This window comes from Haemaphysalis longicornis, unplaced genomic scaffold (assembly GCF_048455015.1).
Source record: "Haemaphysalis longicornis isolate Haplotype H1 unplaced genomic scaffold, Haemaphysalis longicornis Haplotype H1 scaffold_2, whole genome shotgun sequence".
Classification (NCBI taxonomy): Eukaryota; Metazoa; Arthropoda; class Arachnida; order Ixodida; family Ixodidae; genus Haemaphysalis; species Haemaphysalis longicornis.
Window position 1 is genome coordinate 128,306,267 of NW_027526295.1, and position 27,747 is coordinate 128,334,013.

At 45.7% G+C, this 27,747-nt stretch overlaps 1 protein-coding gene and 1 long non-coding RNA gene across 2 annotated transcripts; both read left to right on the forward strand.

The window, feature by feature from the left end:
- The first annotated feature begins 2,904 nt into the window (after positions 1 to 2,904).
- LOC144168281 (uncharacterized) lies at positions 2,905 to 4,350 on the forward strand. The gene has a single exon (XM_077697294.1). It carries the CDS (start codon positions 2,905 to 2,907, stop codon positions 4,348 to 4,350), a length of 1,446 nt encoding a protein of 481 aa, XP_077553420.1.
- A 595-nt stretch (positions 4,351 to 4,945) lies between these two features.
- Positions 4,946 to 17,709, forward strand: LOC144167376 (uncharacterized). The gene is made up of 3 exons (XR_013321972.1): positions 4,946 to 5,076; positions 8,093 to 8,300; positions 17,404 to 17,709. It is a non-coding gene; the product is annotated as an uncharacterized LOC144167376 (long non-coding RNA).
- Positions 17,710 to 27,747: the final 10,038 nt, after the last annotated feature.

Sequence of the window (27,747 nt, forward strand, 5' to 3'; positions counted from 1 at the left end):
TTCCACGTGCGAAATCAGCCTTGCTACGGCGGTTAGGCGACTTGTATGGGTAGGGCGACGGCGATCGGTGTGAGCGGGCTGGTCCTCGGTTGGTGTTGGACAGGTATTCGTCGATCTCGGTAGGGCGCTGGCCGGGTCGGGGGCGTGGGGCGTCGACGAAGAAACCACGCAGTCCGAGTCTCTTGTATGGGCAGCGACGGTAGATGTGGTCAGCCTCTCCGCAGTGGTAGCACAGAGGACGGTTATCGGGAGTTCGCCATACGTCTGTCTTCCTCGGCGTCTGGTTTCGGGCTACCGGGGGTCGGGCGGGTGACAGTGGGCGGCGGTACGGCGGGGCCTTTTGACGGCGTGTTGGAGCAGGGCGGGGTCGACGAACAGCAGCGGAGTATGTCATAGCTTGTGGCTCTCGGGGTACCTCGGATCGCGTAGAAGTTCCCAACGCTTGTTGCACTTCTTCTCTAATCACGTCGGCGAGGGAAGTGACTTGGGGCTGCGGCGGCGTTGGGAGAAGTTTCCGCAGCTCCTCTCTCACTATTTCGCGGATAGTCTCGCGTAGGCTGTCGGCCGGGATCCGCGTGCTGCCAAAGTCGTTCGCATTGGCCGCGCCAACAAAGTTACGGTCATACTGCTTAGCACGCATTTCAAGGGCTTTCTCAATGGTGCTGGCTTCGGTCACGAATTCGGCGACAGTTTTGGGCGGATTTCGGGCAAGTCCAGCAAACAGTTCCTCCTTCACTCCGCGCATTAAGAAGCGCAACTTCTTTTCTTCTGTCATTTCGGGGTCCGCGCCGCGAAATAACTGCTTCATCTCCTCAACGAAGATCACGACGCCTTCGTTGGGGTGTTGCGTGCGCGTTTCCAACAAAAGGGCGGCTCTTTCTTTCCGCACGACGGTAGTGAAGGTATTAATGAACTCGCTTTTGAACTGAGCCCAGTTTGTCAAGGAGCTCTCGTGGTTCTCGAACCAAGTGCGAGCCGAATCTTCCAAGTAAAAGAAAACATGCCGGAACGTTTCTGCGTCGTCCCACCTGTTGAATTTCCGGACGCGCTCCAGTTTCTCCAACCATTCTTCTGGGTCTTCTGCGGGGGCTCCTCGAAATGATGGCGGTTCCCGTGGCTGCTGCAGAACGCCAGGAGGATTGGCTTGGTTGAGCATGGTGCTGGTTGCGACGTCTTTCTTCTTCGTCTTCTCCGGTAGTAGACCGAACTCGGGTGGTAAATCTTGCACGCGGAGGCTGGCTCTTGTTGGACTGGCTTGGCGGCTTCCAGAGGTTGTAGTGGGAATGAAGGGTGCGTACCCCGCACCTTCACCAAATGTCACGAAGCCAAGGACGACGCAGTTGTTTGGGAAAGAAACAAGTTTAATGGAGCGAACTTGTGCTCCCCTAACAACTGAAAAGAATACAGAGGCGGCGAAGCAGCGGTCAACAAAGTGACGTATGTGCGTCGGCGAGCGTCGCAGAATCGAATGCCCCGGCGTCCGCAATGCAGGCTTTTTATCTTTCGGCGCGCGTGGTTCTCGAAACGTCGATTCGCATCGAGAACATAGTAGATCCAAGAAGATTATTCTGGGCTGTTCACGTTAGATCGGAATGCTCTCCCTATCACAACAGATAACACATGCGGCACAGAAAGAAAGAATGGACACGCGCTTCCTTTGGCGCAGAGATAACACAGACCGGCGTAGCCGGGCGGTAAAAGCAAAACACAAATAAACAAACCCAATGTATGGTTCGCGGCAATTTCATACCTTTACGGTGTCGTAGGAGGCAGCTCTGACCAGCCGGTGACCTCGAGGTAACTCTCAGCTAATTGAGAGAGCAAAAAACAAGGGGTTCTGCCATCGGTGTCCGTAACTTCAGGTTCTACCGTTGAGCTCACTACAATCTGTTTGCCCTCTGAGCAAAAAGTCTAATTATTCGTAAATCCACGATGTTTTCTCTCCATTCTTTAAGTTTCAGCAAAAAACCAAACCGTTCAGTCCGGCCACGAACGTAAAAATCAAGCAATTTGAAACAGCCACAGTCTTGCCTTGTAGCACGAACTGACCAACAACCCGTAGCCGCAATATTTCACGTAACATTTACCTAACAAGCAGCAAGATTTCACGCCTAAATCTTCAACGCCTCAAGTGTAGATGGCCTCTGTCTCTCCTGTACCGAGCTGACCAAAAACTGTTTCGGCTAGTGTCGCTCTCTTCGCTCAGCTTCAGTGTTTGGAAATAAAAAATAGTAACTTCAGCGACTCTGTTCCGAAACGCTCCCTCGACGTCACAGTAACTTTATCCCGTCGTACATCTCTTACAGACCTGCACATAGCACGAGGACGCGGGTGCTATTTTCTGATGGAGGCGAATAAGCAAAAACGTCCGTGTGTACGAGATTTCGGCGCACGTGTAAAGATTCCCAGGTGGTCAAAATTAATCCGGAACCGTCCACTACGGCGCGCCTCATCGCCTGCGTTGCGTCAGCACGGTAAATCCTACAATAAATCAATCAAGACCTGCACACAGCTGCTATGTAACTTTTTTTTTTATCTGGCCGCTGCGCACTTAGAGGTGGATGTAATGCCTCGTGCACTGTCTTTTGATTTGTTTAGCTATACTTTGTTACCGACGCCTGGCCGAGCATGCCTAGATTATCTTGCGGCCCCAGACAAAACCGAGTTCGTCGTCATTCATGGTGACCGACACACCCCTCTCAAACAGGAAGAAAAACGGTCTTTAAACTTTACATCCGTGATCGACCCATTACTCGGATATCTACTATCCTAATACTCGGTATGCACCTTGAAGAGAACTGCACAGCGAGCACTCGGTTCCAACGGGTTACGAGGACCAGCAAACAAATCCTGCACGCTTTACGCAGAATCTCTAACCGCACTCGTGGAGTAAACGAACGTGAAATGCGACAGTTTGCTCAAGCTTTTCTCGTTGCCCGTGTCATGTATGGACTGCTGTATCATCGGGTCAACCGCACGCAAATGCTCGCGCTCGATCGGCTACTTAACGAGGCCAAACGCATTGTTACTGGCCTTCCAAGGTACACACGCCTCGATGCGCTCAAGAGCTGTAACAAGCTCAACAACCTTTCTGAGCTCGTCGACATGCACATCCGCACACAGGAGACATGGCTTCGCGCGACAAATGCCGGGCGGTACACGCTCATGCTCCTCGGGTATGGCATCCACACATTGCCCACTCTGCCCAACAAAACACTGCCGAGGCAAGTCACTGCTCTCACCGATGGCAAGCCACTTCCGCTTAATATGGACCCCACTCAGCGAGTGCGGCGCCTTGCCTGTGACAAGAGGCATGCTAAGGCTACGAGCTCCCTCCCCTTGACTGGACGCATCGTATACACGGACGCTGCACTTCCGGTAGATGATACGAGCAGCAGTTGCTATGCCACTGCGTGTTACGACCAGACAAGTGGGTGCCAGAACCGACGCCATCAAGTGTCAACAGAGGCGATGTACAGCACCCGCGCCGAGTTAATGGCTATTATAGATTATTTGGAGTGGGCCCTCGAAACTTCATCTGAAACTGACCCCGTTCACCATCGTGTGTACACTGATTCTCAGGCTGCCTATCGAGCATGCGCTAATGTTCTTTACACAGATCATGTGCTGCAGAAGATCCGACACCAGGCGTGCCTACTCGGTGAACGTAGTCACGATGTTAGCATCCTCTGGGTCCCCGCGCATTGTGGTATCCCCGGAAACGAGACGGCTCATATATTAGCGCGCGCTCACCTTTACACCGCGCTAGCCAGAGCCCAAGATACTCCTTTTCCTCTCCTAGCTACCCCGCGCGAGCTAGCAGATCCGATGGCAGACAGTTATTTGACAAAACAACAACGTGCGGCCTACCTCACAGCAGTTGGCAATCCACTCTTGTTCACGAAGATATTCACACGGCGAGAGTCTGTCCTGCTTCGAAGAATTCAGACAGGATCACTCCTTACTCCTGTTTTGCTGAACCGTTTCCACAGAGGTGACACACCACCTCCTGTAACTGGCACCTGCTCCACGTGCAACTGCCGCGCTGATCTCAACCACCTGTGTTGGGAGTGCCCCCTCTACATTCCAGCTAGGCTTCGTGCCCTGGCCACCATAAAACGGGGACCCTGGCCTTCTTCTCTCCTGACACGGGCCTGTCTGGATCCTAAGCCTCCGGATCGAGCCACCGAGCTCTGGCGAGCACTCCTCCTGTTTCTTCAATACCCGGCGGCGGCACCGGTTGGTGATCGGCTCCTCGACAGCCACAAGATTCAAGCGGCCCCTACTCAGCTGCCTCCAATGCGTCCTTTAAAAAAATGGACGCAGCCCAACCCTTTCTTTCTTCTATAACACCGTAGTCCTTTCCAACGCAGTGCCTTCGGCACATTATAATGTGGAATAAACGTGGTTTTATTCATTCATTCATTATTGCGGTTTAAGCGAAGAAAGCACTCAGACCTTTTTTTGTACGCCGCACGGGCGATCTTGCTTTAATAGAGACATTTTTTATCTTTGATTGTGGGGCTTAACGCGCCGACGTTACATAAACAATGAGGCGCGCCTTAGTGGAGGGCTCTTGATTACTTTGACCATCTGGGGATCTTTAACGAGCGCCAAAATCTCCAACACATGGGCGTTTTCGCATTTCGATTCCATCAAAAGCGCTTTGACAGAGGCAGGTGTTTGCTTTGCGGTCACTTTCCTAGGCTTGCGGGCCACTTTCCTAGTAATAGTCCAAAATATTCAGGAACCACATCGATGCTTCCAACGAAGAGCACACTGATATAGGCGTCAAGAGCAAACACCGCGGAAGATTCATAACTGTCTTGTCGAACGAGTACAAGAAAGTGCGTACGGCCAAACATTATGAACGCTCATGTACTGGAGTCACCGATTGCATTTTTTCGATCTTTTTTTGGTGCAGACGGTGTTGCCACGCCAGCCACTCCCGAGAGTGACATTCACGAGGCTAGGGATGAGAAATTCGTGGCTACAGAAGTTCTGCCGACTACCACCGTTTTAGCGGGCCGCACGGCTTCGTTACAGTGTAATCTCAAACCATTTAATGGTTACGAGGTAAGTAGACTTCATTTAATCTTTATTCGTTGGGCCATCACGTAGTGATATTGTAGTTTTTCGGACTTGTAGCATGGTTTTTCTTTAAACATTTTTTTCCACCGGCTCCATAATCAGAAAAATGTTGAGAGGATTTTTATTTCTGACAAACTTATAGGCGGAATGGTACAATGACATGTTATGAAAATAACTGATTCAATTTTAACAATGTATCTCCCAAATTTATTTCTAACATCATAGTACCAAGCGAGTATTTGTTATTACAGTACATGGTAGAATCACGTATGTATGTGCTGACCATCTAGCAAAAAACGAAGTATTCGCAATTGAACGAATCAGGGCCGTAAGATACCTATACACGTTAAGCAATTCAACCAAGTATTGTAGATTTCTCGTATTTTTATGGAGGTGAGAAATTAGGGTGGACAACACAAGTGTTATATCTAAAGTCCTAAACACATTTTACCATGGTTGGAGCTCAAACTCTGCAAGCTGTTTGAAAGCAAACAGGCGAATTGTATTTCTTTAGGCATAGTTACATGAATATAATAGCTCTCAATATCTCCGTAGCGCATACAAATACTACATTTTGGAACGAATATTAGCAAATACCCTGGCGTCGTTTTAGGTTTGAAAAGTTATGACATTTTTTATCAAACGCTCGTAATAATTATTGTACGCGCTTCATTATTCCATTCGTTGAAAAAACCGTTGGATATCTTGCTGTATTTATAAGTTCTGGGGTCAAGTAAGCATGTCTTGCTACAGTAAAATCATAGCTTACCTAAAGGAAGGTGTTACACGAATCGCGCTACAGGCTCATAGATGGGAAAGGCAACACAACTAATTTCCCAGTTTAATGCAAGAGGCACACTGCGACTTCCCTGAAACCGCACTGTGCCACAGTTAGGACCTCCTTCTCCAAACGCCAAACGACAATTATCAAGTATTGAGCTCTTTCCTCTTTACTCTATAGTTTATTCGAGCATGCGCGTAGAAAGGAAGCGCAAGGCTACGTGTTCGCCGATTGACATTTTATTCGGCGTCACGGTAAGTAAGAGTGTCATCAAAATTTAAATGCAAATTAATTACCAGCTGCACTACAGAAAGAGCACGAGGTTGAAGAAAAACACGGGGAAGTCACAACAATGAACAGCCAACTAAGCCAGGGCGGCTTATTTTGATGACATGGCCTACCGCCGCACAACGCCTGAAATTTCTGTTACTTTTACTTATTACTTTTACTAGCCGGAGTAGAGCTGATCATAACCTCCTCTTTGCGCTTTAACCGTTGTTACATTCAAAACACAAATTAGGGTGTGAACTGTACTCATGTGCAGGTGTACACACAAATACATACATACATACGTACGCACATACATACATACATACATACATACATACATACATACATACATACATACATACATACATACATACATCCGTACATACGTAGGTGCGTACAGTGCAGTCTTCCGTTAAACGCTACAAGCGAAGTCATTTGCAGCGCAAGTAAAATGCATTTACTGCACCCCGTTGATGGCGTTTCTTGTCGTAAAATAACCCATTCAGTTCCTTCGGCTATACCGAGGACCGCGTTTTGGATCCTTGCTCGTTGCTTTTCTGTACACGTGCCCGTAGCCTTAGCAGACGTAGTGAAGTAGGCTGTCTTGCACTTTTTAACAGTTGGCCGTAAAATACACGCACACAAGATGTATGTATGTACGGGATGAAAGATAGTGCTTGTGCAGAGTCCACCTCCGCATTGATTCATGCTGGATAACCCTTACGCACTCCTGGCGAAACGCAAAAACGCCCGTGTGACGAGATTTCGGCGCACGTATGAGATACCCAGATGGTCAACATTATTCCGGAGCCCTCCATTACGGCGCGCCTCATAACCTGTGCAGTTTCGGCGCTTTAAATCCAGCAATCAATGAAACATACAATCAATGTGACTCACTCATGTCAGGAAGCATCAGAGCTGGAGTTTGTGATCAGCCGAAAGCAACCCTTTTGCTACCACACACGCCCACTTTAAAAATTACATAACACATTTTTCAATTGGTTTACTTTAATGGTTTCAATAGCGTCCCCTCATAGAGATACTAATGTTGCAGCTCGGGCTCCTTTCTCGCACTTAGCTCTTGTTTTTTATTCAGAGGCAATGCTTAATGATCCGCTTATTTCTGAAGAAATTCCGGCGTGGTCGGTTTCGCTGACTGTCTGGAATGCATACATCACGTGGTTGCACCTCATTTATTGAAATTAAAGGTGAAAGCTTGCTGGAGTATGACATCGGTGGTTGTTGTATATTGCTGCAAATAGATGTAATTTCCTTTTGCGTTCGCTTTCTTACTGTTTTGCGACTTGTAACTGCCACACAATTACTTAGGAGTGTTGAATTAACCTCTTTTCTTCCCGTGTAAATTTCCGTTTTTCTTTCTTTTTCGTTGTTTTTTTGTCGAATGTTTTCATCCTACTATGTATCTGGTCATGTTTTTGGCTACTGCTGTTTGCTATTTCTGTTAGATTTTTTATGTTCACTAACATACGAGGTCCCGATTCAGTCTTTGACTATGAGACCTCCTTATATATACACAAATTTTGTTATTTATCTCTTGTCTAATAAAATCCTTTCTGACTCTAACTCTGACTTCCCATTGATTTTTATCATGGTTGTTACTTCAAAATTGTCAAAGTTATTATTTTCGCTCACTCACTTTGATATTTATTTGATGTTATGTTTCTTTTTTCTCTGCTGCTGTATTTGACCTTATGTTTTGAGTGTGTTACATTGCAGGGATTCTGCCCCACCTGCTTGGGCCCCTTGTGGGGTCTGCAGTATGTCATAAATAACTAAAATGAAATTGCAGTTGAACTCATACAATTAATGTGTAGTAATTGAACGAAACATTTGAATGTTCTAGTTTTCTTGGCTACTCGCAACAGATGTTAAACTTTTGAAAAATATCGTAAAGCACCGATAGGTTGCTTACCTGTGGGCATTTTTCAGATTTCGTGGGTGAATGAAGACACCGGGAAGGTTTTATCAGTGGGAGCAATTCTGATTACAAGCGAGTCTAGAGTGTCTGTAAGAAAGCAGACAAACGAGTCGACCAGGCTGCTCATCAAAAACGTGCGACTGCAAGACAGCGGGGCCTATGCCTGCCATCTCCACAGCGATCCCATGAAAACATTGTACTTTATGCTTCGAGTCATCGGTAAGTGCCTTGTTAGTGAAGTTATTGTATGATGTATGTTGAACTGCGTAGTTCATGTGTTTGTTTGGATGTTGCTGTTTGATTCTTAGTTTTTCTGTTGACATGCATAATGTGCTGTAGTGAAAACACTAGCGCTTAAGACCAGCATGACGTACGCTCTACATGCAACATCTGAACGGCCTGACCTAAGTAAACGGAAACGCGTTCGCAAACCAGTCTTTCGGAGCATCTCGCAATCGCATGTTTTCCGTTTAGGCGCTTTTCATTCGACGCGGCAAAGGAAGCACAGAAAATATAACGTCACCCAGATGTACCGAGAAACTCAGAAGTTTCCGAAATAATATTTATGATTGTATTTACAGGCGAAGTAATTACGTAAGGAAAGCTGGTACACTTTCTTCAATTGCTCACTTCCTGCAGGTAAGTATAGCACGCTGAAGCGAAGTAGTCTTGCTGTCAATTTCCGCACAACGCTTCCCACATTCACCAAATAGTAACTGTGTTTGGACGTTCTAATATAATCAAGATCATACTGCGAGTATTTGAAAATAATAAAACCGCAAAAACCCGTCCATACCTAGTACTTCCCGCTGGCATACGCGGTGGATAGACCATATTTCCAACTGTCCTAATTCCTAGTAATTCTGTGTCACTTTTGTTTTACAGAAACATTTTGAAATTTTATAACCGGTTTCAAAATGCCCCGTTAGTGCAATTTCTTGTGTAATGCATACATTTAAGGTTCTGAAAGACAAGCATTCATTTTAAGAAACTGGCGTCTTTCACGCGGTTCCAAGCAAAAGACATATGCATAAAGATGCAAGCACGAGATACGTATACCTACACGGTTATAGTGTATATACCACACAATTCTGGACAAAAACTGTAATTCATTGCAGCCTCTGAAGGTGATGACCAGCGAAGCTGAGGTGACAATTTTTATTTTTTAAGTTTGAAATCTGCAGGCTCGGGGAACCGGCATATATTTTTATCATGCTACAGCTGCTGCAGGCGTTCACGGGCCATGCAGACAAAACAAAAGTTTGGTTCATTCGAAATATTGCCTTTTTAGAATCATACTTCCACCACCTTTAACGTAAACTTTGCTCAAATAAGCTACACCATTAGGAAAAAAGGGAATGGACATGCGAGTGTCTAGTCAATTGCCGTAATAGAATATATGACGTAATATGTACAGCCGTGCGATTAGAGAAGACCGCCAAAAGAACCCATCTTAAGCAGCGCATATAAGCTTGAAGACCGAGCTATTTTCGCTTAAGTGTAATGCATATTCATTTTTATCACAGTATGAATGGCGAGGGAAATACAAGAAGTTACGAAAGTAGACGTAAACATAAAGTACTAGTGAGTACTACTGTTAGTACTTCGCGCCCTAAGCTTGTTATACCTGCACAGCCGTTCGCTGCTAAGTGGTTGTCCAAGACGACAGTCCCCGATTAACGTAAGCCACATCGGCTTACGTGACCTTATCTGTCCAAAATACCCCATGTTTCTGGAAACATTTACTACCTACCTCAAGAAAAACAAGCCAGGTGCAAATATGGTTAAAAAATGGGTGCGGTTTAGATAGGCTAACCTTGGATATGCAAAGCAAAAGTTTGGCTTAGTCTGGTTGGTTCTTAGTTTCGCTTAGTTAACATTTAATGTAGCTGTATTGCGGACCAGGGCTCAAAGCCGTTCGGTCCCGGGCAACGCTCACAGAAAGAGGCGTTGCCTCATTTTCATTCTCGGCGAACCCGGCGTTCCTCTATCACGGCGAACGTGGCGCAAGATGAGTCACATAGCCGGAGACGACCCAGCGGCGCATGCGTGAGAGGCGGTGGGTTTGGTCGGTTGCTGATCAGCTGAGCGGCCGCTCCCGTCGCGGCCGCCACCCCTGCGAGAGCACTGGGACTGAAAACAGGGCCTGCCGAATCCCGCGATGCATTCCGAAGGGTGTGTCGCCGGGGGGTGTCTCCGGTCAAAAGGTTAACTCGCGCATCCCCGCAAAACCGCTGGACGAAAGTAGTAAAGCTTTGCTGTAAAACAAAGCAGAGGCGAATAGCGGTGCGGAGCATGATGATCATGATGGTCGAATATTAATGGCGCAAGGCCAACTGGGGCACCAAGCCTTAAAACGCTGGTTATATATGAGAGATGAAAACATAAACACTAAAATCAGTCAGCAAGAACAAAAGTAAAATCAGAAAACGAGCATGGGCTGGTGTATGAGGCCAGGGAGTGCTCATGCGTGGTGTGAAATTAAATCTTAAAATTTAACGACTTCTAAATACTTAAAAATCCGCTTGAGAGAAATCATGGGATCGTCAGGCCAAAAATCGCTGGGTGTAGTGGAACGTGCAGTCTCTATAGTTGTGGGAAGTGTTTGCATCATGTTGTGTCAAGTGCCTTGCATTGAACGAGTATGTGAACTACGGATAAGGCCTCTCCACAGCTGCTGCATAGATGTCTTAAGACCCCGTGAGTAAATACGAGTGTATGACGTGTGTGCCCTATCCGTAGGCTAGCAAGGGCAGCTGCGGTGTATCTGTTGCGTGTGTCAGTAGTGTATGGTCCCACATGTGGAGCGGTGCGGAGCAGTATGCTTGCTTCATCTAGGAGGACTGGTGGTAAACAAAGTTCCGCTGTATGAACACAGCGCGCTTCCGTTCTAGCGCGACCTTGACGCAGTCCGCTGCAGTCTGAACAACGCACCTAAAGTTTGTGTGAAGACACATGCATGGGAAGATGACGCTTCGAAACGCCCGAATCATATTTTTGACCTAAACTAATTCACTTCTCCGTGAATAAAGCATCTATTGTTGCCAGAAAAGCGCTGGGGGCACTATAAAAAAGAAATTCTTTCGAATAAAACAAACTTGTATTTTGTTTGTGTGGCCCCTCTGAACAACCGTGGCCCAAGCGTGGAACGGAGGGCATATCACTGAGAAAAATAGCGGCTATGACAATGCTAATATTGCGGTGCCGCTGACGTGTGCACGGCTGGTTGAGTTAAGTTTCTGCACCGGCGGAGTATTCTTAGGGCAGCGGGAAGTCAAAGGAAGCGAGCACGCAAAATTCAAATGCTGAGAACGGACACCTGGAGCTAAAAAATTGTCCCCGAGGACATACTGTGGCGCCACCTACAAGTGACGTCACTTGTAGGACGCCTGGTTACGCTGTCGTTTGCCAGAACACACTTTCTGTGCTTATGCGACTGCTCGATCGTTTTTTGTTGTGGCCACCACGTGCCCCTCCCCGCGGTTTTGATGCAAATTACAGAAGAAAGTTGTCTACAGACCAAATAATCCGGCCAAGCAAGCAACGGCTCGCTTGTTCCCGACAACACCGCCGCGGCTGGGTAGTTGCTACCCTCGCCACCTACAGCTAGTACGCAGCCAGCTAACGCCAAGGACAATACAATTCGTGCCGAGAAAAATACGCTGTTAATTCGTTATAAAATACTTGCGGCGTGCCATGTACGTGACTGTGTGTGCAACAAAATAGACCTTGCAACAGCGACAGAAACGTGCCGCTCACATGTGATATCATGACGCGTTCTGCGCGCATTCCCTGGTAAATGCATGACTACGTGAAACCGGTGAGCAGACACCGGTGAGCAGATTGCGTCGCTGCACAGGTTTATAAGCGCTGGTCCGATCTGCACTTTGGCTTGAGCAGTGCCTATTTCCCCTCCAATGGTTTTTTGTTGTATTTATGCCCTGATTTGATTAACAATCACTAGTGCTCTGTACTGCTGATATGTTTACTTTTCGCGACAACTTGTCAGCAATGTACGAATGGTATTAACACGAGTTTTTAAATATTTCGACCGGGTTTATACGTGGCTAGGTTCATTTTTAACGAAGACCTCTGCGAAACGGGCTTTTGTCTGTTTACAATGAGCCTGCGCCTTTCTCTAGCGTCAAGTTTGAGAACTCACGATGCTCACAGAAGGCGCGGTTGTGTACGAGGCGAAACACGTCGCGGGGTAATGGGGAGTTTAGGAATATGGGAACCAAGCGTTGGAGGGCCGCAATAAGTTCGGGGAACCCAAAGCAACACGCTTGCGCGCGGCGAGTTTTAGAAGACGGTCTTTTCCAGCAGCTAGCTCGCCGCCGGTTTGGAATGCGCGTAGTCTGATGTTGGGAACTTTAGGCTCAGTGTCGCGGCAGATATTTCATATTTCATCGCCGCTACCGTTGCAGTCGCGAATGACAGTCCCTAACGCAACTTTTCACCAGACTGTCACCCCCTTTCTCGTATGCGGAAGTTTGTATCCGTGGTGACTTCATTTAGGCGATCGATGATCAAGATACTTGCCATGGCCTCAGCCGATTGTTGCGCGCAGGTATCGCCACCCTTCGGCCGCTCGCCGCACCGTGCACGAAAGGGCACGGCCGGACTGGAGGAGCGTCAGGCGCTCACTTTCGCGCTCGCCGCTCCTCCAGTCCGGCCGTGGAAAGGGCTGGCAGCGCGGGGCCCGAAATCCACGGCCGGTCGGCGTAAATCGCGGCAGATATTTGAGCATCGCCTTGAAAATCGCAGCTAATCACACTACGTAGCACAATTTTTTACCACACTAACATCCATTTTCGCGTATGTGGACCTCTTTTTCCGCGATCAGTGTGATTTTAAAAAGCGGCAACAAGGTGTTGCTGTCGCGACCTACGTCGGTTCGAGCCGCCGGCGGGCAGGTACGGCGGACGTGTGTGCGGAGCGTTTCTGTGAGCAGTAACCGCTTCATGATTTCCTGTTTTACCTGTTTTTTGAGAACGACAACCGAAATCTAGAAATATAGCTTGGTGATAGTTGAAGCTGAGCTAAATGTGTAGCGGGGAAACGAGCCGCAGCTTACGCTTACACCGGGTTCGGTCGCATACGTCCGCATACACCACCACGCTCAAGTCGTTTGCGGGCAGCCTGCAACGGTTATAAAGTCCCCATGAGGTCAAACTACGCTTCACGCACTGACATTAACTTCAAACGCCAGAAATCAGCAGAAACATGCACTTAGAAAGCGCGTCCTAAACGAAATCTCAAGCGCTGCAAGCCAACTACGCAGCAAGGTAGGAACGGGGATCCTACAAGTGACGTCAAAACGATCGCAGCCCCAGCCACTCCAGTGGTGGCCCTCGCGGCCAATACCTATAGTTTCGAAGACCACGAGAGCCTAAAAGGTGTGCTCTAGCGTTGACGACTAACGCCACCTTAAGAGCGCGCATAAAAGCAGGTACGCAGGTGTTTCGAGCGTGAAGACAGAGAGGACGCGCCGGGTTTTTGTTGAAGCAGAACAAAACTGTAGGAAGCCTTCGCGGTAAAAATATCTGCCGTAAAAGACTGCGGACGGAATGAAGGCGAATACATATGTATGTTTTGCACGTTTGAAGCCTGCGATTTTTTTTAGCGTAATAGTAGAGGCCACTGGTTTATCCTGAAAACGCTTTTAGAACAGGTGCTGGTCAGCGCCGGCCGTACAAGCGTAGTCTTAGACGGACGACCCTGACCACAAATGTGCTCTATTCACCTGTGAGAAAAGTTTCTCTCTCTCTCTCTCTCTCTCTCTCTCTCTCTCTCTCTCTCTCTGTTTCGCTCTCCCTTGCGTGGGTACACTTGGTGCGGAAATCCATACGCTCAGTATGGGGAGTGAGACAATGGGATTGGTTGGAACATGAGCCAGATCTGGTGTTGCAAATTAAAACCATCTATTGTGTAGGTGGAGAACAGTTAGCAAAAAAGGTTGTTTATTCTCATTCCATAAACAAAAAAGGTGTACGGTGTATAAGCGTGAACTTAGCAGATTTCTAGGATTTTAAATTTTTACTGTTAATCGCTCAACAAATAAGTTATTAGTTAAGTGCGGTGTCGTAGTTTGAGGGCTCGTTGGTCTTGCTCCCCAATATTTGAGGCGTTGTTTTTAAAATGAGGCAAATTCACAAACCGAAACTAAGTGAGATAAAACTGCAGTGACAAGAAAAAACTCGCAACTTACCCCTAAAAAGTGGTGGCAAAAAAATAGGTGAGATTACTCCCTGCAAATGTGTACCCAGAGTGTTATTTCTATCAAAAACGAGCGAGATCCTGTTGTTTCCGGGATCAAAATGAGGCAAATTCTTTTGCCCGTTAATTGTTTGCTTTTTGCCTGACTGTTCGGACTGTTTTGTTGGTGTTTTGAGAAGTTCTTGTTTACTTTTCGACCTGGCCTATCAACAAATGAGACGCCAATTAGGAGATTGGCGAAACATCTGTTGCCAGACGTCGACGACAAACTGAACGGAAGAAGTGAACGCAATAAAACTTAGAGATGTGAAACAATAGTTTCGTTTCATCTACCCCGTCGATACGGAGTAACTCTAGCTATGGGTATTTCTTTTTACTGCCGTATTTACCTTTATTGTTTTTGACTAAATAGCCTCCGTTTACAAGCCGTGGCAACTCTCCCGAACCCCCCCCCCCCAACTGAGGGCTTTGGTTAAAGGAGCACTGACACCAATTTTCGCCGTTAATATTCTTGCACAATTCGCTTCCTTCGCTCAACAGAATACCCTGGCTGAAATACGAGCGGCCTGCGATGCGAAGAACATAGTTCAATAGGATCTCATTTATAGCGCCGACGGAGCAGCGCGCGGAGCGGCACTCAGCAAATGGACATCAGCGTGACATCACTCCAGGAGAGGAAAAAGAAGTGGCGCAACAGCGCTCATCAAAAACTCGTGACGTCACTTCACGCGCGCGGCCCCACGAGCGGCGAGCGGGCGCAACACCCTCTCAAGTGGGCGCCGGTGACGTCCGCACAAAGCGGTGAGGTCAGGCAGGGAGTCTGTCATATGCGCCGTTCGGGATGAAAGCGCGGGAATTTGAAACAAACGATTTTCAGGCCGTTCAATGTAATAACTATTGCGCGCTGAAGTATTTGAAGTGCTGTTTCAGGTCCGCCAGACCATTAAGCATCGATAAAAGCAATAAAAGTGTAACATAAAATTTTTGTGTCAGTGCTCCTTTAAGAAGTTATGAGGAGCCTTCGTGTGGAGCGTTTTGGAAATTCATTGCAAGGCAATTAAGAGCTTGAATGCTTCGTGAGTGCCTTCAAGCGTGCCCAAGAAAATTCTTTTACAAAAAAATTTTAAACGAGCTGCTAGTGGCGCCAAGAAGACTCGCCTTCTCTTCATGTATAGTTATGCTCGTCTTGAAGCCGTTTTGCATATGAATAATGTTTTTTTCCGCCAAAAGTCTGTTTCACCATTCTTGAAAGAAAGTATCAATAAGGTGTTCATAAGAATGCCCCGTTAACTTGCATGCTTCAATTCAATATGAGCCAAACCCAAACTTATGACCTAAATGTTGCAGAAATTCACCGCATAATTGTTAATTACTTGCGGCCATAAACTTCCCCTAGCTGACATGCAAAACGTCTCATATTACGGCCTTGACAGGGTCGCATTTAGTTCCGGTAATGACCCCCCGTCTTTTCTTAAATGCGCTTTACGAGGATTTGGCTCGTTCTGAAAAAACACGCCTCATTTGTGCATGCGCCAATTTGTTCGTGTTCAAGTTTTATAATTTTTTTAAAGTGGGGGGGGGGGGGAAATCGGGTGGTATTTTTTAAAGGTGATAACTGGGGAGAAATGGGGTTTGTTGATAAAACCATTCAGAAATGTGAGGTTTTCCTGTTTAGGCTAAAGAAGTAAAAAGTTATACTCCCTGTTTTATTTATCAGAAGGTATTGCAAGCGTGTTAACATTAACACGCTAAAATTGGTGTTTCTTTCAATTTGGTGATCGGTGCCACATCAAGGTTTTCTATCAAGCACTCTCCAAAGGCTTTTGTTTGAAATGAATCAGTAATGATGGCAATAAAGAGCATTGATGACTTCCAAGAAATGCGTCATATTCACGGAAAGCTGGTCATCAATTTTTTTCACAGCCTTGTTTACGTTCATTATCATCTGCATGCGTAATAGGTCGGTCTCTTTTATAGTCCTGCCTGATGGTTGAACGTATCTCAGGCGAGAGAACGATCTCTTTAAATCGCAGCTTCCATTAGCTAGGCAGAAAAAGGTCAGTGCCGCATTTTCCAGCCTGCAGTAGCCAGCGGTATAGTCATGCAAATAGTCAATGAGTTCGAAAGCTGTGTTTGTGGGGCTTGCTTCCAGAAAGTACTGATGGATAACGGCGGACCGTGAACGCCTGATCGGTACTTTGAAAAGGTCCATACGGGGAGAAGTCGGGTTTAACCCGATTCTCGTCAAACATGTTCGGGTGTAACAGAAAATGAACATCCCTGTGCATAGCGACTCAACTTGAGGTGTTTTTTCTTGTGCAACGTGGGTATACAATGCACTTAGTTAAAATATTTGGGCAATACAAAAAAAGAACGTTTGATCAGCCGATTGGACGTTCACTCTGGCTGCGTTCGGGGAAGCTTATATTTCATTTAGAATGACATTGTCGATTACCAATTATTTCCTGCAAGGGTCATTTTGGGTTTTCGCTACCTACATACCGTAAGAAATATTGCCTGCTGCAAAGTCCCAAAGCATTTTCAAAGGTTTGTACACCTGCATACTCTGTTCATGGTTCTCAGAAAGGTCGTTTTTCATGTCTGTATTAAAGCTTTTGTAACTAATACTAAGACGTAGAAACCACACACTCTACAAAGAATTAGAGAGAGCAGTTTCATTATGAATTCGCGAGCAGCTGCGTAAGGGCAATTTATCTTTCCGTACGTTTGCCTCCCTCTTCAGAAAATCATTTTTTTTTGGTTTCGCAGAAAGGTCAGGAAGGCAGGTTCTTTCCACTGCAACATTAGGAGCGTAAAGGCAAAAAAACCATTTCTAATTCAGGGGGCAATGGATTTCTCATTTTAATTCGGAATTTCACGAACGCGCCGCGCCATAATAACTGCCTCACTTCGGTTTTCTGCGTATTTGGTAAAGTTGGTCTGTCTATTTAGAAAAAGATCTATGCGGCACCACTGCCAATTGGCTCACCAAGTTTAATAAAAATTGTGCAAATAGGACAGTTCAAGAAAACTTCACTGTTCAGACATTGAAATGCATGAACGTGGGTGCAATTTGTGAATCTGTTATGCTTTAATTTTACAGACAAACCTGTAGTCAGCTCTACAAGCATGAAATTAAATACACAGCAGTCGCAGCTTGTTGTCACTCTCCAGTGTACTCTTCACGCTGTGCCTCACGCGCTTCTGTACTGGAGCAAGGACGGAAACCCTTTGAATACCACTGGGAAAAACCACGAAGTGACCCATACCCGCCGAGAATATGGCGAAGCAAGCACAAGTCTGATTGTGCGAAATGTAGGCACGGACAACGTGGGTGTCTACCGCTGCCACGCGGAAAACAGTCTCGGAAGACGAAGTGCTCGGTTCGTCATCAGCAAAAACATCATACAGTCAGGTAAAAACAGCGTGAATTGCTCCCACTCACCCAGTTTCCCCCATCACAAATGACAAGGATTGGTAAATGCTCAAGTATTATGGTTTCGTACAAGCGTTGATCTGGATGATTCAGGTTTTCTCATATGCTCGTGTAAATCAATATTTTGCAAAATTGCACAATCGAATGAGAAGTTATCTAGAGGCTTCAAAACGAAAAAATGCTTGTAATATTCGCTGCCGTCATGAACACCTTTTATCGCTCTTGAAGTGAAATTTATGAACGCCTGGCGGAATTTTAGCATGCACAGTCGGATGATGCTACCATGTAACCGTTCCTAATGTGTAAACATCGCTTGTAATTTCTATTTTATCTGAGAAGACTGAGAGGCAGGATTTGTAGCTCATTCGCTATGGTGGAGCAGCAGCGGTTTGCGTTGCAGGAATAAACAAAGATGTGATGATAACATCCGAAATATTACTTCATCCAACACACAGCATTGGAGTGCACAACTATCTTTCACCCAAACGTATTGATCACAATGGAAAAACACGAGTCCCTTTTTGCGATATATGTACGTTTTGCGACGTGACGGGTCTATCGCCACCATCCAGCCGTACCTTTAGAAATCAGTTTTTTTCTGATAGGACACTTCCATGTGTTTCCTCTCAGAAACAGTTAGAAACAGAATTTCTGATTTCTATTGAACAATTGCACTAAGACAAATGTTTTAGGGTGGGGCTCATGCTGTCATCTTGATGTCTCCTGACAACCCATAGCGCTGTTCCCACACATAATATGTGGAAGCAAATGAACAGGCTAGAGGAAACCACATCTCGTTATTGAGTATACAGCAGTTGATATCCCTTCTTGATCGCAAGCACAATTGCTTGCCCATAACCAGGCAATTTTGTTTTGTATACGGAAAACTGTACGGAGCTCTGAGCGATGTTCAGTTGGACAATAACGTCTTCCATTCACACCTTAGAATAGGTGCTTAGGTGTCGTCATAACTTTTTAAATAAACAGAACCTTCTTTTCGCTTGTGCGGACCTCTGAATTTCATTTGATTAAGTTCCTTTGCAAAATAAAATAACTCCAATGAATACTTTGCCTCCACTCTGTGCAGTTGTTATTGAGCCGGCTGAAGAAGGCGGGCCAACCGAAATACCAGACACAAAGAGAAATGTAGGCACGCAGACGAAAGCTGCCCACCCTGCGTCACCTCCAAAAGATACAGGTTTGGTTTGCTCCTGTGACTACGAATGTGACCACAAATTAACAATATATTTATAATGGGACCCCATACTCGTTCCCCGTACGAAGACCTAGCGGCTTGAAACTTTCAGTCTGAAAAGCTTCCCTCTACAAGAAAAGTTTCCCGTTATTACAAACGCTTCTTCGGTGGGTTCATTTCTTTCATGGATCTGTAAAGAATTGTAGGCAAGTAATCGAAACTCCGTGGTCTCAGAAGTGTTTCCCTAGAGATACACATCAAGCGAAATTGGTCGTCTTGTTCGAATGTACTAGTGCTAGGCATTACACAATACACACCTCTATCCTGTCTGTGAATTAATCAAAATATCTATTTCTGAATTTTTTTTCAGGCTTCACAGCTTTATACAATTGCATCCCTAACAAAATGCTTATAGTCCGCAGATAATCCCGTTTATGGTGTCGATAGCCTGTCCATACTAGCCTTGGATTCAGTTAGTACGCGTAAACACGAGAGAAGCCGGGAAACGATCTGCATTCTTTCTTTAATGGCTGACAACTGATAGCGCGTTCGCACTGCGAGGAGCAGGTCTTCTTCCTTCCTGCCAGCCAAAATAGCGGTAGGATTGTTTGTGACGCGCCTATTTCAAGCAGTCCTCGGGCGGGTAAACGTGTTTTGTTGAACGCCGGATCAGCTCCTTGTTGCTTCGCCTCAGAACACCCACTCTGGACACACCTTCACGACCCCAATACATCTTCTCGATTCTGCACATTTCCCAGAATGACCGTGGTCCGGTGCCTCTTACTAGAACGACGTCACCTTCTTCCAACGGTTTGCCGGTGGTTGCCTTTGTGCCTGATGTTGCTCCGACTTGTTTCAGGCACTCTCGATGCCATCTTCCCCACCAAGCCCTTGTGATCTGACACCGGCTTGTCCAGATCTCTTCGATATCACTGAAGATGACCCGTTTTTTATCATTGAGCTGCAGTCTTCTTCCTATTATGTCCGCAGGCGTAATTGGCATGTGCTATCCAGACTCGCTGTAGGCGCAGATTGAGGGACGGTTATTTAACGCTCCTTCCAACTCTGTCGCTATGGTTCCCAGCTCTTCTACTGTCGATGTCAGCCTAGCGATTGTTTTCCGCATGGAGGTCTTATTGCTTCCTATAATACGTTCATAAAATCCTCCCCAAATCTCAAACGCATTTTTTTTTCTTGTTATAAAAGTTGATGGATTGACAGATTATCGCCGCTTCCAGTATAATGTCGTCGACTAATTGCCCTCTGTATATTTCTATTGGTCTTCGAAAGTCAGAATTTGTTTCTTTCAGATGATGTTTGATAGTTGACACCAGTAAAAATGTACTGGACGCTGTTCCGGACGCCATCCTTGTCCTTTTCCCTGCTTGCATTTCGTCGGTCAGCCTTCCCTGCTCGTCGTGTTTCCACCCCAGCAATTTCAAAGAGTATCGGTCTTCCTCGTTGATGCTTATCTGCAAAATGCTTTTTCGACAACTCTGGTTAGCGTAACCTTTTTCTTCGGAAGTTTATAAGCATGGAAAATATGCCTTCGTTGAAGTTTGGTCCTGCTTCTAAGTAGTCGTTGAGCGATATGTTTTTTGCCGTGCTTGAAGACGCGTCAAAATCTACTCTAACTTTTGCTGTTTCTCCGTCCTCCCGAATTACGGCGAGTTGAAAAAAAAATTTGTTTGTTCTGTTTTCTCTTTAACTGTTTCGGCGACACCAGAAGTGAAATATTCCGATATTGCCTCGTCATATCTCCTGAGGGAATCATTTTTGGTGTTAACTGTAGCAGCCTGGTTGTTAACTGTAGTAGCCTTTTCGTTGCAATTTCTTTGTTGGTGTCCCGGTTTACGTCTTGTTAACGTGGAAGACATACCGAGTAGCGACCGTTCTTCATTGTTATTTGCTCCATGAAGTGCTCCAGGATTTCGTCTTCGAAACATGAATGAGCATGTTTTGTTGCCGTGTCGATTGACTCCACACAGCAAAATTTTAGATGCGACGCATCTCTAGCTCTCGGGCTTGTCCCTCCTGCGTCGTCGCGGCGTCCGTCCGCATCCCTCCTCCGTTATTCTCTCCCACAGCTGTGTGCAACAGTCTCAGTCCGGCTCATTAGCATACCACAGCTGGCGTGCTTGTTTGGCGTGCGCTTCGCTGCGTAAACAACTGCTCCGGTGCGCACAAGTGCGCGCATGCGCGACTGTCCTCCGTTGCCTCTCCTCCTTCAATCCCTGCGAATATAAAGCGGGTATCGCGCCGCGGCGGTTCAGTCAAGCACTCGCTCTCGCACTGACAAGACCTTGCTTTGACTACTTCGTTGAACCCCCCGATGCGTCACAGCTGGCGCGCTTGTTTGGCGCGCGCTTCGCTGCGTTAACTGCTCCGGTGCGCGCAAGTGCGCGCATGCGCGACTCTCCTCCGTTGTCTCCTCTCCTTCAATCGCTGTGAATATAAAGCGGGTATCACGCCGCGGCGGTTCAGTCAAGCGCTCGCTCTCGCACTAACGTGACCGTGCTTTGACAACTTCATTGAACCCCCCGATGCGTCGCAACACACCAGGGCTCCCTCGCGGGAAGATGGGCGTAATTTTCGCAAGTCGTCCTGAATGCCTGTGTTAGTAGCTTCAACTTGAAGTACCATGACTGCCTGGCATTTTGTTGTGTTCATCTTGCTTTTCTGGCATGGTCCTTACACTATACATCCAAGAGTTGTCTCTAAAGCCATTAGCTTCTCACGTAGTCGTTTTAATTGTCCCATTAAAAACTCCCAATAGTAATCAGAGTCAATTAGCAACCCTATCGATCTCGGCGTTCTTGTTCTCTGTGTCTCGTCGCAATCTCCAAATGTAGCTTCCTCATCTTTGTGCTTATTTCTTTAGTTGGTCCTGGCAGACCATTGCGGGATATTATGTCCACTTTCAGTACTTCAATGACGGTGGCTTGGCTTTCGGTTCGATGCCCTAGAGTCATTTGTACCACGTCCAAGATCACCGTTTTATTACCGCCGAATGAGCCAATCGTCAACTTTTCTTGTTTGATTACCTTTGCTCCTATTGATTCCGCTAATCCGGCTTTAATGAATGATCTTTGGCTGCCGCTGTAAATTAAGAGTTGGACTCAGTTGCCCGAGGAGTCTCCTTCTTTCCAAGCTACCGCAGTTTGTAGGAGCGCGCATTGCTTTTCCGTCCGTTCAATGGCATGCATGCTATACGTTGTCGATTGCTGTGGTTGAACAGTGGCGACATGTTGTCCGGCTTTCGCTTCTCGTTTCGTTGTACACACTGATGTCGCGTGTCGTTCTTTGCATCGTTTCTATTGCACGTTAGCTCTACAAATACGTGCTGTGTGGTATGCCAGCGTACATTTGGAGCATGCCCTGATGTGTGCGAGCGCATCCCTTCCCTCTTCCATCAGCATGCTGTGGCGACGAATTTCTGTCGCATCGTTGTTTTGTTTGCAAAAGATGCACACTCTTTCAGATGAGCTATAAAAACTTTGGTGTTGTAGGAAACTGTCTCGTGCTTTCTCTTCTCTGTTTCTGAGTCCCTGATATTTGCTCCTTTTCTGTCTCCTCTCTCAACTTTATGTTATTCCGAAGAAATTCAAACAGTTGTGTTAGGAATTCCGAACTTGATGTTTCCTTCTGACTCGCTTTGCGCTCGTTCTTGTCTTTCTGTGCCCAGCCTATTCTTATCCATCTCCTCCAATTTGAGCTCTACTGATAACGCCGCTAGAACAACTCTCTTCAACACTGGCATCAGCATTGGTGCATAAATCAAGGGTCTCACATTCAGTAAATCGAGGGCGAGGATGCTCACTTGTACGGCTTGGAATAGCTTTCTTAGCTCTTCGGATTCCCTTGCTCATTTTGCCTTTGCAAGGTTAGGCAGGTCCCTAATGTGCAGATCCACATATCTTTCATGCCTTCCGAACGTGTTCTTCAATAACTGTATTGCGCTGTCATAGTTCTCAGCAAAGAACTGTAATCGTTCCATTGTAGCAGCTGCCATGCCAGTAATGACGCCATCAAGTAGTTGAACGTCTGGCTTTAGCTATGTTTGGCCTGCCGTGAACTGATGATTTGTATTGAGTCCAAAATCTGTTCCACTTCAGCTCATTTCATTCGAAGTTTATAAGATCCACCTTCGGTAACTTCACCAGCTGAATGCGTACTGGACTGGCGTTGTGCTGTGTGCTCGGCGCTAACGTCGGGAGGTTAGGCTAGGCATTTACGCTGCTTGGGATGGACCCCGCAATGCTTATCTCAAGCTTTGATAGGATACCCAATATCTTCATGTCGTATTTGATTATTCTCTCAAGTTGACTGCCTACAACTACGTCTGGTAGATATTGCTCCATTTGGTGGTTTTCTTCTGTTAATCACGCTTCCAGCCCCGTTATCTGCGCTTGCGTTAAGAAAACCGCCTTTCTTTCGGTTCCTTCTCCTATTCGCTGCGCGGCTGCGTTGATGATCTCTGCTTTTTGCGACCGTAAAGCCTTCCTCTTTTTCGTTACAATATCTTTGCTCATCTTGCAAAATCGTTTTGTGAAGCTCTCTTACGTTTCAATCAGCTCGTCGGATCGCGTAGCTTTCCAAGATGGCCTCCTCGTTGTCTGGACAAGGTCAATCAGCTGCTCTGACGCCTTCGTTATTTCTGCTCCTGGTTGCTGGCGCATATTGCGTGGAGGTTGAAATGCTGGTCGCGGCACCACTTGCAAACACGATAGAGGCCGGGAAACCGTCTGCATTTTTTCATTAATAGCTGACAACTGATCCCGCGCTCGCGCTGCAAGACGAAGTTCTTCCTCTTCAGGGTAGGTGATAGGGATATTTAACAATACCATAATCGGATAATGAACTGCTGGCTGAACATCTGAGCGCTTTATATTACCGAAAGAAGGTTGTGTTTTTGATATTGCATTAGTTCCCTCTTGTCTACAGAAAAAGTTGAGATATTTTCAGGTTTTCCACACTATATTATACACAATTGTCTCGTTCTATTAAGAATTATTTGAATAACTGACTGATCGAATCCTACCTTTAATCCGTCCTTTGATAGGACAATAATTTCATCATACCATTCATTATATGTAAGCCATATTCTAGAAATCAACAGAACTAATATTCTAAACGCCAGTAAATGCGTTTTGAAGTTTTCACACGCCGCGGTGGCTCAGAGGCTAATACATTGTGCTCTGAGTCCACGAACGCGGGTTCGATTGCGGCTGTGGTGGATGATTTTCAAATAGAGGCAGAAAGCAAAAACGCTCGTCTGTTGGCCTTTCGGCTCACGTAAATTTTCTCGGGTGATCAAAATTCATCCGGAACCCTGCACTGCGGCGAGCGTAATCACCTCGGTGTAGTTTCGCTGAGTTAAGCCCCTCATTCTGCATCTCACCTGAAATCGTATTGCAGTTTCCCGATACCCAAAAAGCGCGAAGGGAGGTGGGCCAGATAGTGGCTTCAAAGGTGACATTGTGACTGTTCAATTGCCTTTTATGAACCTAAAAACCCTCTTGCGCCCAAAACTGCTTTTCGGGGAGAAGCCTACATTCTCTGGATAAAGAAAATTATACTCTTCAAATTATACATTATATCTCTTTGGAATATTTCCGCTCTGTTAGCTGCATCAAAAGTTGGGAGTTCTGGTTAATACATATATTCTCTTGAGAACAAATATTTATTATTGTTCGCCAACAAGCGCGCAGTTTTCGCCGAGTTTTTTAATGAGAGCGAATGGTTTACGATAGCAGGCGTGAAGGCTGAGTGTTACGCTGAAAACAGTTCGGTGGGCTGGAAGAGCTGTGGGATGAAAATATCGAGCATGCTCTTTATTGCCCGTACTACTACTACCAAGGCATATCTATATTGCTGAACTGGTAGAAGGTTTTCAAGAATATGTTCTGCTCTAAAGTCTAGGAAACGCGCGACAAGACGACAGTGTAGATGCGATTGGAATTTTTTTGAAAAACTAACCGGAAATTTTTATTATTTGAAAGCGCAGATCCTGAGGCAGTGAGGACATCACCAAACCTGGAAGCTGGCCCTTCATTTATTACTCCTGTCAAGAATATCACTGCGATGCTGGGGCAGACTGTATCGTTGAATTTCTCAGTTACACTTCTAGAACCTTACCAGGTAAGTTGCTTTCTTTTGTCTATTTTAGGGCTGATTATAACTATGACGTTGTTTTTCTTGTTCCAAAGAAGGCGCATGTTCATGCTTCGTTTGTTGATTCGAAGTGCACGAACCTTAAAATTCCCAAAAATATCTCTCATCGTTTCTAGATGGCAATGATTTGAAGTGAAAAAACAAAAGGCTTTAAAAGTGATAAACGTCGCTTTAAAAATGAAATCTCTGAAGCCCTTGAGTACTACCTATTATGAAGTGAACGGAGAAGCATTAAGCTTGAACAGCCTAACGGGCAGTACGGTGTTATTTATGCCGCATAATTGTATTGGGGACGGCACCGTGATAGGCTTGATTTAGTGTATGTTACTGCTTGCTAGCTGCCTTTAGGGCTAATACCGTACAATCGCAGCTGTTTTGTAGGTACTGCTGAGGTAGACGCCTAATTGTCGACCTAAGTAGCTAGTGTTTCTTTGCTATAGTGGGTGCGGGTTCTCTGTTTCCAATGTCTCTGATTTACCAAGGTGTAGGGGGTGATTTCACGTATGCACAAGCCGAGGAATTTCCAAGAAGTGGCGTCACGTGGAAGGTAGTGCTAATTTCATATATAGCCAGAGTGGTGCCTACAGTAGCGCACCTTATTATAAGAGCTTGTGTGTGGTGGTGCCACGGTGGCCTCTTAATATTACCTTCTACTTTTCTCTTTGCGTATTATGATATCTTTCATTTTTGGCTTCGGCTTGAAGGTTCACCGAATCACTCTTGCTTGGGATCTGCTACTCATCTAGCTTCTCGTTTTGCAATCACCACGCATATATTTATTTATTGGAGGGCCGAGTACATGTGTCTAATACACGTTTATGTTAGCCGATGGCCATACCTCATTCGTTGTAGCCACCTTTACCCAGATATAAACGTCGAGCTTTGGAAGCACGTCGGTTCTCTGCTTATATCACAATGCTATGTGCGCGGGATTTTCAACCTCCATCGTTAACCTATGCTTTCGCATTATTACAGAGCTAGGTATGCCTACAACAAAAGGCCCTGAAAGCACCGAGAAAATCTTCCTTCCCCGTTGTAATCACGGCACGATAAAAAGGGATCAACGGACGTCTTGTTTCCGCTCTTCATATCGGCGTGATATTTGATTCTTGTTCACGCTGTCTATTTGTACCATAAAAAAACAACACCCAAAAACGTTACTCGTCCCACTGATAATCCTCTCGAGAACGTAGGAAAGATCTCAATATTTATCCTCGCTCTAGAACAAGTCTTGCAATAATTGAAATAAATGCCTCTGGCATTGTATGCCACTTTGCTGAAGCCACACGTCAATGTGCAGACAGGAATTAACATAATAAGCTCGCTTGTGACAAAGACGTTAAGGGACAAAAAACAATAATTTATATTTTAAACAGAGTCACTGTAGAACATAGTTTACATAAGTGCAATGCTCCGCATTGTATTTCTGGCTGAGAGCAAGTAAAAGTTTCCATAGAAAATGTTTTCAAGAACCTTTACTTTAATTGTAAGTGCAACGTCCGTAATAACGACTAAACAACAAGATATCTCCTGCTACCAGTGCTTGTACTCAAGCGGTATGTGTAGATTATAGCACTATAATCTACCAATGTTACCCAAGTGTAATTATATTTTATTCGCGCCCGCTACACGAGGGGACGCTAGTAGACTCAGGTCGCATCGGGACGTAGTCCTTATACGCACCGTATTCAAACTAATATTCCACACGGATGGGCTGAGACGGATAACATAATAGGATTGGGGTGCCACAGCTAAATTCTTGCGGCGCAGCCGGAATCACACTGCTGGCGAGTAGACGCCAACAAATCTTTTTTTTAACAACTGGATACGGCAGAAAAGCGAAGTACCTTCCTCTGCGCAGTGCTGAGAAATTGACATATCAACTACAGTAACACAAAAAAGCCGTACCTGAACAAGAATGTTTATTACATCGCAACGAACCTTCATAAGAAAACATGTAAGACACCGTACACTAGTTCAAATCACATGAAAAGTTCATTTCTATGGCGGTTTTTTCGTAAAACTTAAAACACTTCGCATGCTTTTCTGGAACCGTGTGCTTGTGTGTTTTCTCGTCTTGGCACCCTAAAGTACCGACACTGCAGTGTCCCTCAACCTGGTAATTGGTTTTAGCAGCCCGCATGGGCCAACAGTATTGGAAATAAATAAATAAATAATCAATAAATGAGTAAATAAATAAATAAATAAACGAACAAACAAATAAATAAATATATAAATAAATAAATAAATAAATCAAAGTGAAGCACTGGAAAAAATTGCCTCTATGACCCTGGCTATATTAAGCACATGACGACGTGTACTTTCTAGCCTAGTAGCTGCACGTTTTTCTCCTGGTGCGTTGCACTTCTGTTTAACCCAATCAGTTCTTTAAGCACAAACATACTTCAGAGTCGGCATAATGTTCACCTCTGGTTTAGGTGTCTTGTTTCTTCCAGATCTAGTGGAGACGATTTAAAGGAAAGCAAGTGATTTCGATCGGCTCTATTATAATTGCCCCTTCCCAGCGGTACTCAGTTATCCATGGTGATGAAGGCATTCACAAGCTTGTCATCAAGGACGTGCAATACGAAGACAGCGATACCTATTCTTGTCTGATCACTTCACATCCTATGCCTCAGCTG